The sequence below is a fragment of the Panthera leo genome, chromosome C1, assembly GCF_018350215.1.
Source record: "Panthera leo isolate Ple1 chromosome C1, P.leo_Ple1_pat1.1, whole genome shotgun sequence".
NCBI lineage: Eukaryota > Metazoa > Chordata > Mammalia > Carnivora > Felidae > Panthera > Panthera leo.
In genome coordinates, this window is record NC_056686.1 from 33,145,017 (window position 1) to 33,157,764 (window position 12,748).

Genomic DNA, 12,748 nt, shown 5'->3' on the forward strand with positions numbered 1-12,748 from the left:
TTTCCATCTTCATAAATCGATCCTCTGACAGTGAGAAAGGAGCCTGGCTCCCATCATCTTCAGTATGTTTATTATTTGTTCGGTCCCTTTATACGTAACTCATCCTCGAACCTGGAAGCCATGGACAACTCGGCTTCGTGGTGACTAAGTGGGCCACCGTGTGGACAAAAGGGAGTGCTTCTCGGATTTTGACTTGGTGATTCCATAGCATTGTGTCAGCCCTTTGATGCCCTTTGAAGAATTCTTTACCCTTTCCCCAACATTTTTAGCTGTTTTGAACAGGGGCATTGTCAACAATAAAACGGTAGTGTTCTGTAAATTGAGCCAAATATTATTTTAATGTGCTCTATGAGGAGAAAAAGTCTGGAAGCACTACTTTGGGTTGTTACCCGTTCATTTCCAGTTTTGCCTGGATCAGGTTTAGCTGTGGCTTCCTATAATCTTGCCAACTCTAGACGAAATCATAAATTGAACTGCGTTCATTGTATCTGGTAGTCAAACCATGGAAGAGACCAACACACCCCACGGCTCTTCCCTCACGAGCCTAGATCAGTGCTTCCCAAATTTCAGTGTGCACCCAAACCACCCGGAGATCTCATGAAAATGCAGAGCACGTTACCCAGTCTGGGGTGGAGCCTGAGAGTCTAACAGAGTCCGGGGTTAGCAAGTCTCTAGAGTATTCCTCACCCTTACTCCAGGGGTCAGTGAGGGGTGATTAAATTGTTCAACCAGCAAAACTTACAGGTATGTTCAGCTTTTTTTTTTTTTTCACTTGCAAACGTACACACAAACAGAGCAGAGTGAACCCCGAAGCATCACTGGCATTTACCAAACTTCCCCTGCCCCTGACCTTTCTGTTCTTGGACTATTTGAAAGCAAATCCAGCCATTTTATCATTTCAGTGTACGCCTCTAAGAGAGCAAAATTAAAAACACACACACACACAACCCCGTGTCATTATCACACAAAATTAACAATACACACAACACAAAACATCATTCCTTGACATCACCTAATACTCAGTCCATATCCATGTTCTCGGATGCAGGCAACGGATGGGTCCCCGGGTCAGCTCCTCCGGTGCCCCAGGCTCACTCCCCTAAGCTGAACACCTTCGGTTGCCATGCTCCTTCGGCTTTCCTCACCAGCAGAGAGCACAGGTCCTCCGCAAACCGTATCTTATGGCCTGCCAGTTTCATTCTTGGGAGAACTCTGCTAATAAGCCTTAGCAAAATCTTTAGGATCGCGTCCTTTGACCCCCTTCCTGGGGCTCTGCCAGGTCCTCTAGCCCTGAGGCTGGGACAGTAAACAGCAGCCCGGTCAGGAGGCCTGGAAAGTTGGCCCTGCCTTAAGTTGGCAGCCCGGGTGACCTTGATGTAGACGTTTGAGAAAGGTTGCTTCGGGAGAGGCCTGAGGGATCAGGCTTCCCAAACTCTCCCAGCCTTATAGCCCTCTAACTTTCCCCAGACATCTACCCATTGCTAGGATCCCACTGTGCTGTTAATCGGTGTATTGGGCTCTGTGCGTGGATTACCTCTCCCCTCTCCAACCCCTGGCTATAGGCAGAAAGGACATCCCTTCACAAAGGACCAGAGTGAAGCTTGTTCCTGCAGCTGTCAGCCCCCCACCCCCCACTCACTGGCATGCAGCTCGTCTCTCTTGCAGCCCATCCCCGAAACTCACGGGGAACAGCCCGCACATTTCCATCCCAACGTTTTCCTACCATATCCCAAGCCTCTGGTGGACCGTGAGCCTCAAGAGAATACACATGGTTTCCTGGCCAAGTGCCTTGTGTCCAGAGAGCAAGGGCTGCCAAATCCTCGGCTGCGGACAGGAGAGAGGTCCTGGGGAACCGGGAGAGGTGGCACGTCTGGGCCCCACATCCCACCCTGCTCAGCCAGTGCCCGTGACAGGAGCCCTCACTCACACACTCAATTTCCGGGTTCCAAAGTTGGTGTCGGTTGGGGCTCTTTTGGCTATAGGTGACAGAAGTCAAAATTGTTTCGGCAAAAAGGCGGTATTTATTGGGAAGGTGTGGGAATCTCCATGGAGCAGCCCAGACGCAGGAAAGGCGGAGGGAGACAGGGCTTCCTCTCATCTTTCTTCGGCAGGTCCCCTCCGAGTGGCGAGAAATGTGGGCCCGACAGCCCCGAGCTTCAGGCCTCACCGAGGTGCCCACACAGCGCAGTCCCTTAGGAGCTGCCTGAACTCAGTGCCAGGTCTACCCTAGGCCGATTCCGTCTGGATGCCCGGGGTGGAACCTGGGCACCGGGTCCCCGGGTGACTTGAAAGCAGGCAGGAAGTGCTGCATTATAGCTTCCAGCCCCCAGACAGACGTGTCGTTCTCATTCATAACTCGAGAGCCGGGACTCTAAACCCGTGCAGGGTCAGCTGCCCACCCCTCTCGCCAGAGGCTGCAGGCGACGGCCTCTCTTGAGGCAGCCTGTGGACGCCCAGCAGCTGCCTGCCCAGGGCCCTGCGCCCATAATCCCACAGCCCCTCCGCCGCTTGCTCCTTTCCTCCCATCCCCGACCCCCAGGGAGCGTGCCCGCCATCATCTTGTCAGACTTCCTTCAGGCCAAGCTTGGGGGAGAAGGCTGGGCTGCATCCTTGGGCTTTGGTGACTTGATGAGAGAGGTGGTCACAAGACAGGCGTCGGAGGAAGCCAGACAGCTGGCAGAGGAGGGCAGGGGGAAGGCAGAGGACAGTTATGGTCAGCTCTTTCCAGATGGCAGAGGGCAGTGGCCACTCAGAGACTCTGTTTGGGGTGGGTGAGGCCCGAGCACGAGGTGAGGTGCCGATCTGGGTGAATTTTCCCTATCTCCCTCTGAGGACATTTCCCCCTTCTATACTAACATGGTATCTGTACTTCAAGACCAAAAGCCCCTCCAGGCTGGCTCACACACTTCTGCATGAGGACAGGACTCCAGCCACAGTCCCAGGCAGCCTCAGACCACCTCTCCCTACTCTGGCTCCTACAATGTCCCCTCATTCTGGCTCTGAGGTCAGAGCCAGGCTGGGGAGTTTCCTGGAGCCCTGATCAGCACCGGATGTGCTGTGTAACCCACCCTGGAGGTCTGTCTCCCCATCTGTATGTGCAAGGACCCAGGGACCCATCGTAGCCATGCCAGGGACAGATCGAAGGACACCACACTCAAGACTGGATGTTCACTTCTCTTTCCAAAAAATACCAAACACACAGTCTAGGTGTGGCAGGGGGACAGTCGGGCTGGGGACCTGGACATTACACACCCAGGGGGCCCTTGGCGGAGGCGGACAATTTAACAACTGGTCTGAAAGTCAAAAGAGAGGAGAGCTGGTTAGTGGGGTGAGCAACAGGGCAGGGCAGGGGCTGTGGGGTTCAGGCCTAGGAGCAGGGACTGGCCAGTGTGGTCAGACCTGGGCCCTCACAGCAGCCCAACCGGGGGCCCATTCCTGGGAGTGGGGGGTTGTGGGGGAAGGGCACATTCTGGCCTGGCCTTGTGTGTGGATGTGCACGTGGTGCTGGATCTACTGGAAGAGCCTGAGACCTGAACTCAAGGACAGCGGGCCGAGCACGTCTCTTGGTCTTTCTGAACTGTTTCCTCATGTGTAACATGGGGACATTCATCATCCTGGCACTGCCCCCTTCGTGGGGTTGCTGTGAGGAACCTGTCAGCCTGGGAAGGGGACAGACTGTAGCCACCCCAGGTCACGGGGCACCAAGGTCCACCTTTGTGGCCGTGTCCCCGGGGCCGGCACAGCGTAGGCCCTCACGTAGCCCTGCAATGAGTAAATAGCGGCCCGTGAAAGTGACGACATCTGGGCTGGAAACGTGCTGGTGCCCGTGCGTGGTGCAGACGGGTCCCTGCCTGTACCTGGACGTGCACGTGCACCTGCGGGCTGAGTCCTGCCTCTGGCCGCCCTCTGTCTGGTTCTGAGTCTTAGAGTGCAGGGTGGGCGCCTACGTGGGGACAAGCTGCTCAGTGCAGCTCGGGGATGCGCTGTGCCCTACTGGCCCCGCCCAGGGTGGCGCAGGGGACGGCAGAGTGCAGGGCTCAGACGTACTCTCGCGCAGCAGCCGAGGGGCCCGGCCGGTAGGGCTGCGGGCTGCTGTTGGTTCTCTCGGGCTCCGGGCATGTGCAGCAGAGGAAGGAGCCCCCCAGCATGGCCAGGCCGGCGGAGGCCCAGCCCACGAACAGGGCCGAGCCGAACTCGTACCTGCAAGAGGTAGGGAGGATGCCTTCAGGGGTGGCTGCAGGCCCGCCCTGTCCCGGGGCTCCCCCCTCCCAAGGGGCGTGCAGGGTGTGGGGAGCTGAGATCAGGGGCCTCCCAAGCCTCCCCAGTCTCTCTGGATAAGTTCAGATGAATGCCCCCCATTCCCCCTCACCGACATCACCCAGCACAGCCGCATCACCCAGCGTGACCCAGGCCCAGGGCGGCCCGCTCTGTGTGCGTACTCAGGCCCCTTTCCTCATCTGGCCGGAGGAGGGCGTCCAGGGGGGCCGCCGAGTGCCACGGGGAGGAGCAGGGCAATCCCTGCCATCTTTCTCTTGGTCACCCTCTGACCCACAGAACTCCCAGCCTGGGCTCCCTGCTCTCCTCTGGGGCGCGCGGGCCCCTCCACCTAGTGCCCCGTGTCTCCCGCCTCCTGGCCTCTCTGCAGCGCCCCCAGGACTCCCCGCCTCCATGCTTTTGCCTGAGGTGCCCCCCTCCTGGAGGGACCCTGTCTGTGACTCCTGTGCTCCGCTCCTCTGCCTTAAGGGCCCACTTCAGATGCCACCTCCTCCCAGGGTCTTTCCCTGACCCCTTGTGCCTGACCCTGACTCTCACTGGATGGCCATTCAGCCCCCAGGGCTTGCCCGAGCTGAAGGGAGGGCCTGGAGGGCAGAGAGCGCGGGATTCCTCCGTTCCTCCGCGGCTCAGCACAGGGCCAGCATACTGGGTGCCTTGGGAAATGTTGAAGGGATAAGAAACGAGTGCCAGGCTGGTGTCTGTCTCTGAGCTGAGCCGCCTGTTGCTTGGAGATCTTTGTGGCTGGAACTGCCAGCCCCAGGGAACAAGCCCCATGCCTGAGGTCTCCTTTTTCTCCCTCACCACACCTTTGCCTTCTCCAGGGAGCCTTCCAGACTGCAACATCCCCAGCATCTTTTCCTATTCTCCCTCCACTCCGGGGCCCAAGGTCTTTTGGGACGTCTGGGGTGGAGACTGTCCCATTCTCTACTGTGGCAAGCTGAGATGGGAGGTTGGAGCCAGGTGGGCCCAGGCTTTTCACAGAGCCCCCTCTTCCGCCCTCATGCCCTCGGCCTTACTAGTCCTGGTCATGCTAGCTCCTAAATATCTCTGAATGTATTTTTCACTGCTAGCCTCTAGCCCCAAGGCCTGCTCCAGACCTTTGCACTTTACTGGTCTTATCTCCTCCCCACCAACGTTGCATGCCACAGCCAGGATTGTTGGCTGCCTTCCGCCCCAGGATGGGGATCCAAATCTTCCTATGGCCGTAAGGTCCCCCCACATCTGCCCTTACCACTTCTCCAGTCTCCATCTCCCAGCCCAAAGCACCTGCTGCCTTCTGCGGGAATCACAGCAAAGGGGTTGCTGAGTGCTCTCCAGGGCCCTGGCATTGTGCTAAGTCCTCTCCGCGGTATCTCACTGAGCCCTCACAACCACGTGTGAGCTGGGTCCTTGGGTCCCAGCTCCATTTTACAGGGAGGAGACCAGGCTCAGGAAGATAAAGGAACTTGCGTTTTCACACAGCAAGCACACACAGAGCTGGGATTTAAACCTGGATCCGGGTTGCTTAGCCCCTGGAGCGCCCTCCACAGGCCTCCTGCCCCTTCAGAGGGCCCAGCCACACCCTGCCTGGCTCCCCGCTCCAGAGCTTCTCAGTGGCGACACCCAGTGCTCATCCCCTGTTTCTCCCTCCAGGTGCCCTGCTGGACAAAGGCAGTGGAGCGGGAGGCCCAGCTTGTCCCCTGGTCCAAGCCGTGCCCTGGCACTCACCTGGCATTGATTGGTGTGCTGGGGTTGAAGAACTCCTGGGTCACCAGGGTGGCATACCACGAGACGGCTGTCAAAGTGCAGAGGCCTAAGGACAAAGGAGGGAGTGCTCAGCCCTTCTCTGGCCCCAGTCGGCCACCCAGAGTGGGGCCACCTGCCACGACCGAGATGGTGGAGAGGGAGCCAGGGACACTCACCTGCCAGGAGGAAAAGGGCACCCCCAGAGATGGCGATGCGGCTCTTGGCAATGGGGTTGCTGTCTCCAACCCGGGTGCACTTCATGCCAACCACACTGAGGACCATGGCCACAAAGCCCAGGAGCACGGCCACCACCATCAGGGCTCGGGCTGACTGGATGTGACCTGGGCAGGGCGGGAGGGACCGAGCAGGTGGTCGGAGAAGAGGGGAGGGGGGGTAGGAGGAGCGGCAGGGTAGTTTGAGTTCTCTCGTCTGCTGCTCTTTGGCAGGTGGCCTCCCTTTGGGGCTTGGCCCACCTTCTCCCAAGCAGTAGGGGTCAGTTCCTCCTGGGGCCTTGCAGATTCAGCAGAAGAAAGAACCAAGGGTGTCCGAGGCCCAGCTCGTCCCAGGTTGGCTCTCGGGCAGGGACGCCTTCTCTATCGGTCATTCTGCCTCCTGGTCACCTTCCCCTCTGCCCTCTGAGTCACCCACGGCAGGTATACACCTGCACCCAGGTCAGTCCTGGACCTCAGGCAGCTCAGGAGATCTGGGTCCCTGAAGGAGCCAGGTGATCTGCCTGGATGGGCATGGGGAAGGGGGGTCGTGTGATAACTGCCCGACTCGGGCCTGTGGGGCCCTGGGCAGAGGGTGGGTGGGCTGGCCCTGAGCCAGGGACAGAGCTCCAGTGGCCCGTTTACAAGCCAACTTGTCAGGCTCAACCCCGCACCCCAGGAGGAGGTGAGGGACCTACGTGCCCAAACGCCATGTGCACAGGCCTGTGTGTAGTGTGGGTCGGTGCACCCAGATGGGGGCATGCGTGTCTAGGTGCAGGCCTGGCACGAAGGTGTGTGTGCACGCAGTGTGTCTGCATAGGGAGTATGGGGAGAAGCGGAAGGGAATGAGCCTCTTTGAGTGCCACGCACCCCTCTCAGCTAACCCTGCCACAGTCCTGTACTCTCCTCTACAGATGAGGACAAGAGAACACAGAGAAGGGGTAGTGGCTCCTTTAAGGTGAGCTCGGATCGTGGCTGCCAGAGCCAGAGCCCCTGCCCTCCACGGAGCACCGGGCTGGCCTGGATTTTCTAAACGCACAGGGATAGGGGCTGGAGAATGAGGCCCAGCGCAGGTGGCAGGCTGTGGGCAAGCCTCCTCCAGACTCCCCCCTTCCCCCACATCCCACCTCCCCCCACCCAGCCGGTGGGAAGCCTACCTTCCAGGGCGAGCAGGGAGTCGTAGAGTTTGCACTGCACCTGCCCTGTACTCTGGGAGGCACAGGACATCCAGAGCCCTTCGTAGAGGCCCACGGCCGTGATGATGGCGTCGCCCGCGTACGAGGACTGCTTCCACTGAGGGAGGGCTGTGCTGGCGATGATGCCCACCCAGCCACCCAGGGCCAGGAAGTAGCCCAGGAGCTGGAGGCTTGAGTTGGCCATGGCCCAGGGGAGGGGAGGAGGGGGCTGGAGGTCCCAGGGCTCAGGGCCGGGCCAGGATCCCTGGGGAAGCTGGGGTCATGGCCAGGTGAGAGGAACAACTGGGTGGGGGGTGAGGGAGCGGCGAGTGGCCAGAGGCTGAGAAGGAGAGGTGGCAGCCCAGCAGCGGCAGCGGCAAAGGCAAAAGCTCTGGGCTCTAGAATGCAGGGGGAGGCCGAGGGGCCCGGAAGGCCAGGGGCCCGCCCACAGCAGCTGCCTGAGCCAGGGCAGGGTCCCCAGCAAAGCTCCTGCCAGCCCCCTGGGGGTGGAGGGTGGGGCCCTGGCCCAGGTGGGTGCCTCGGCCCCGCCTCCCAGGGAAAGAGAGGGGAGGGGCTGGGAGGAGTGACCCTGCTTGCCCTCAGGGCCTTCCTGCCGGGGAACCCCCTTTAGCAACCGTGCACATGTCCTACAATTTTAATTCCTGCCCCAGCACCAGCCCTGAGATGATGGACTTTGCTGTTGCTTGGCTGACCTGCCCCTTGGGTTTTCTGTCCTCTGTAGGACAGAAAGGAAATGGAATCCCACTTTGCGTCAGGTAAGACTAGAGTTAGACATCAGAGAGAACTTTCTGGAGAGGGCTCTAAGGCCAGATCCAGATGTGGAGAGACTGGGCTGGGGAGGGGATGTTGCGGAGAGGGAATCCCGGGTTCTGGGGGTAGGGGGGACTATGTATCAAAAACAGGGGAGGCCAGGCCAGGGAATATGCACTGTGGGGTCTGAGATCTGAGGGGGGCAGAAGGACCCCAACAAGGCTGGGCCAGACCTGGCTGCCAGCCAGCAAGGGGCCTGGTCGGGGAGGTGGGAGATAGGACTGACCTCCTGGCATCAGTCTGAAGGAAGGCAGACTGTTCAGCCCCGTTAATCCCCTTGCTGGCTGGTTTAGCAGCCCCTGCTGGGGCCGGAGGCACGGGGCCCTGGCCTCCAGCTCCAGAACAGCCTGGCGGGGAGCCGTGGCCTCTGCACATTCCTGGGGTTCAGGCTGCCCCTCCTAGCTCCCCACACCCTCCTCCTCTCTCCCATCCCAGCTCAGCCCTCTGGAACAGGGGAATGTTTAACTCTCCTCGAGCTCATTAGCAATCCCCTCACGTTCAGTTTGGCCCCGTGGGCACCGCCAGGCGTGGGTGCAGGGGGAATGCCACAATCTTGCTCCTACTCTGGCCAGCGCCCCGCCTCCTGGCCGCCCCCTCCATCCCCAGCGGCCCACCTGCCTTTCCTGGACCGCACTGGGGGAAAGCAGGGTCCTGCCGTGGACCCCCCCACCCCCACCCGCAGGCTTCCTCCCCCACAGCCCGGCCCCCCTCCGCAGGGACTCGTCCCCAGCCTGCTCCCTCACATTCTTCACGTGGCTATGCAAACGAGAGGGTGCCAGGCACTGCGCAGACAATGGCTGCCCTGTGCACCCGCCCAGGGCGTGGGCCCCTGGTATGGCCTGCAGCTCCAGCAGCTGGGGGCAGGGGTGGGCGCTGCTGGCCTGCAGTTCCAAACCCCGGGCCCCCTCTGTGCCTGGACAGCCAGGGCCACGTGGATCCACGGACACACAGACCTGCTTCTGGGACACCCCGAGGGTCCCCAAACTCAAAGGGGGCCTAGAGCTGTTGTAGAGAAGTCAGGGTGGGTTGGGATCCCGTTTCTACCGCAGACAGTTCGGACACAGTACGATCCGGGGAAACAGAGGACATCGCCGGAGCCCAGAGCAGAGACTTCTGGGGATGAAGTGAGCATCCTTTCTGCGCCCAGAACCGTCTAGTCCTCAGGGCAGTTCTCTCCGCCCCAGTGGAGGCAGGCCCTCCACTGACAATGAGCCAAGGTGGAGAGGTAGCCTACCCTGGGCGAGGACGCAGCAGGTCTGTGCGCTAGAGCCACATGGACCCCACACCCCGCCTTTCTGAGGAGGACTCTGATCAATGAGGGGGCCGAGAGCCAAAGAGGGGAAGTGAGCCACTTAGGGTCACATAGCTGTCTCCAAGAGCAAAGTCTGGGGGTGCTGAGGCCTCGGGTATACGGGGATGCCTATACACCCCTCCGTCCAGGGCATCCCTCCCTCCTACTGGGGACCCAGAGCCACTTTGTGGTCCAGAATGAGGCTCACCTCCCCTCTGAAGCTTTTCTGTGTAACCCTCCTCTTTGTTACTTGAGGTTTCAAGACTGCTCTACCAGAATGTTCTCTCCTACCCTGAGGGCCTTCCCTCACCAAGGTTCCAGCCTTTTGGAATCCAGATCCTGCTCCTGGGTGGGGTCCGCTGCTATGCCTGCAGTCCAGTGACTCCCAGGCCTGTGGGGAAAACAGGAACACTCAGGGCCCCAACTCAACCTCCATCAGGAACTAATTCGAAACTGCCCTGGGGTGCCACACGTCCCTGCTTAAGCGCTTTCACTTAGGTTACAAGGCTTCTGGCTTTACCTCTGCCACCAAAAAGTTGTGTGACAGGCAAGTCCCTTAGCCCCTCTGAGATAAAATAGGGATAATAGCACTGGCCCTGTCTAGTTCATCGGGGCCGGGGGCGGGGGGGGGGGGGCGGTCACAGGGATCAAATCATAGGTAAAAGTACTTTTGGAAAACATAACATGCCTGAAGAAATGTGGCTAATGAAAGCTCTTCTAAAAGACTCCCACCTGGGTGAGACTCCCACCCTCACCCCCCGCCTTTGCCCTCTCGTCCTGGGCGGGGTTGGCTGCCTGTGGCTGGAGACCCACAGCCACGCTGTGCCCAGCAGTACCTGGCAGAGAGCCCTGCTTAGCAGATATGTGTTGATCATTGACTGGTTTGGGGATTAAAATGTTTCTGCCTTCCTCCCCGTGAAACACTGGAGCTGTTTCCCTGGCCCTCTCCCACTGCCAGCCAGGAGGGCCTGATTCATTCGGCTGCCATCCAGCACATCCTCAGCAGCCGCCACCTCAAGTGTTGGGGGCTCAGGAGGTGGTGCCGGTCTTACTTCCCTGCCACCGAGACTCAGGCTCTCCTGTGGAAACACAGGCTGGGAATGGAGAGGACTTGCTTCCGGCCACACAACCAGGAAGTGAGGGGGTCCCCACACTTCACCCAGGGGCCGGGAGGGTGTCTCTGCAACTCGCGTGGCTGCTGGTGGTGCCCTCTCCTCCCCAAACAACGCTGAGCATAGGCTTTCTTTGATACCCTTGCCGAGAGCCCTGCCAGCGGCCTGGGGGGCCAGAGACCAGCTCCTTCCAGGTCTGTATCTCCCTCCCGTCGGCTGGGTTGTCTCCCATCCCTGCCGTCCCTTCATCTCAAGCAGACTTCTCGCCCGGGCTCGGCCAAGCAGTCACAGCCAGCACCCTGCCATCACCCCCCTGCTTCCTGGACAACCAGCCCTCGCTCCTAATTGCGTGCACTTTTCCTGGTTCTCTGGACGGTGAAAACATTTGGCCTTTCCTGACAATCGGCTGTCTCTGTGTGGTTGGCATACAGTGAGATTGTATAAAGGTCATCATCTGCCTTACTGTGGAAACTTCTGGAGGACCAGAATCAGGCCGATGTAGTTTTCTGTTCCGTTGGGTCTCCACTACATGCTAAGCATGGAGCATTCCTTCCTTACTCCTGTCAAACATCCTGGGTGGTAAGGGCCCTGGTCCCACGTTACTGGGGAGGACACGCACTCTGAGGTCGCACGACTCCCAGGGTGGAAGTGAGCTTCGCCCAGCCCAGCCTGTGGGCAAAGCTCATGCTCCATCAGTGTGTCCTCTCTCCCTATGGTGAGCGCGTCACCAAACAGGACACGACTGCCAGTGACTGGCGGAGCAGTGACCGCCCCTTGCCCTTGAGCACGGTCACACATGCGGCCGTGTCCCAGCTTAAGAGCAGCTGCTCCGCCACGTCACGTCTCCCGCCAGCTCATCCCGATGCCCCCACGTAGAGCTGAGCTCCTTCCTGAGAAGAGCTGTCTACACCCGCCATCCCCACTTCACTCTCTTCCCCTTCCTGCGAGGCGCTCTAGCCCACCTTTCATCCACATCCCCTCTCCAGAATGTGGCCAAGCTATCGCAGATCTCCACGTCACCTGGTCCCGAGTGGCTCCTCAGTTCCCATCCCCTCAGCCTCTCAGCAGCACTGCCACCTGCTCACCCCTCCTCTGGGAGCCACTGCCATCGGCCGCCCCGGGACGCCGTCCCTTTTGGTTCCCCTGCTCGCGGCTGGCCCCCCATCCTCTGTTGGGTCCCGCCGCCCCACCAGGCTCAAGTCTTCTGCCTCTTCCTGTCTACGCTGACCTCAGCCTCCCTGCTTTGAACACCGTCCACGGCCGTGATGGTTCCCAAAGTTTTGGCCCCTCCCCCCTCCTCTCCCTAAACTGTCCAACCGCCTCATTGGCATTTCTGCTTCGAGGCCCAACAGGCTCTTTGAACCCCGTAACACTCGTAACACCGGGCTCCCGGTTCCATGCCCAGCGCCATCTCTCCACAGTCTGTCAGGGGGAAGTGGCTCCATTCTTCCAAGTGCTGGAAGCCTTCATGATGTTCCATGATGTTCCTCCTTCTCACACCACCCGACCCACCAGCAACTCCTGTGGGCTCTACTTCAAAAATGGGTCCAGAACCTGATCGCTTCCACCACCTTCACCGCCGGCACCCTGATCCACATTACCCTCCCCTCCCTCACTGAGGACTGCTGCAGTCTCTTCATCTGGTCCTTGCCCCAAAGCCCCTTCTCCACATCCACCCTTCACTGAGGCCTTGGCAAGGTCAGCAGATGCTGTCACTCCTCCGAGGGCTTCTGTCTCACTGAGTCACGGCCCAAGCGTCCACAGTGACCGACGAGGCCCCTGAGATGCCCGTCTCATTGGCCGTCCTTCTTGCCTACTCTGTGCTGTGTGGGCCTCCTTGCCCTGCCCCTGCCTCCTCTGGGCCTGACTCGCTTTCTTTCCTACCTTGAAAGGTCACACACACATGTGGGATCACATGCACACGTTTCCACATTTGTTACCTGTCTCCCCCCACTAAAATAGAAGCTCTGTGAGGCCAGGAACTTGTTTGCTACTGTATTTCCAGCACAGGCACTTCGCTGGCGCTCAGGACATCACTCCTGGTTGAGGAAATAAATGAGAACTCAGAGTGCAGGTTCCCAAACTCCATACCCCACAGCATCTCAAGCCCAGGAGGAGAGACTGGGTTGT

The 12,748-nt window shown here is 59.6% G+C and overlaps 1 protein-coding gene across 4 annotated transcripts; it reads right to left on the bottom strand.

Moving 5' to 3' along the window:
* Positions 1 to 2,155: 2,155 nt before the first annotated feature.
* CLDN19 (claudin 19) lies at positions 2,156 to 10,070 on the bottom strand. 4 transcript variants are annotated; one of them, XM_042953165.1, is made up of 5 exons: positions 7,367 to 7,719; positions 6,177 to 6,341; positions 5,983 to 6,067; positions 4,048 to 4,200; positions 2,156 to 3,293 (listed from the first exon to the last, which is right to left on the bottom strand). In XM_042953165.1, exons 1-5 carry the CDS (start codon positions 7,587 to 7,589, stop codon positions 3,245 to 3,247), a joined length of 675 nt encoding a protein of 224 aa, XP_042809099.1. In that variant the 5' UTR covers positions 7,590 to 7,719; the 3' UTR covers positions 2,156 to 3,244. The 4 variants fall into 4 exon arrangements, with proteins under 4 accessions (XP_042809099.1, XP_042809098.1, XP_042809100.1 ...); XM_042953164.1 differs by having other exon boundaries at positions 3,219 to 3,293; positions 5,983 to 6,341; XM_042953166.1 differs by lacking the exon at positions 2,156 to 3,293 and adding an exon at positions 9,817 to 10,070 and having other exon boundaries at positions 3,936 to 4,200; positions 5,983 to 6,341; positions 7,367 to 7,493.
* Positions 10,071 to 12,748: the final 2,678 nt, after the last annotated feature.

What these genes read in the sequence shown, in the direction of transcription:
- CLDN19 (XM_042953163.1), bottom strand. Translation starts at nt 7,589, where the DNA reads ATGGCCAACTCAAGCCTCCAGCTCCTGGGCTACTTCCTGGCCCTGGGT. An exon ending in CTCCCTGCTCGCCCTGGAAG is followed by an intron (nt 6,342 to 7,366) that starts GTAGGCTTCCCA and finishes CGCCCTGCCCAG; the next exon opens with GTCACATCCAGTCAGCCCGA. An exon ending in AGCACACCAATCAATGCCAG is followed by an intron (nt 4,201 to 5,982) that starts GTGAGTGCCAGG and finishes TACCTCTTGCAG; the next exon opens with GTACGAGTTCGGCTCGGCCC.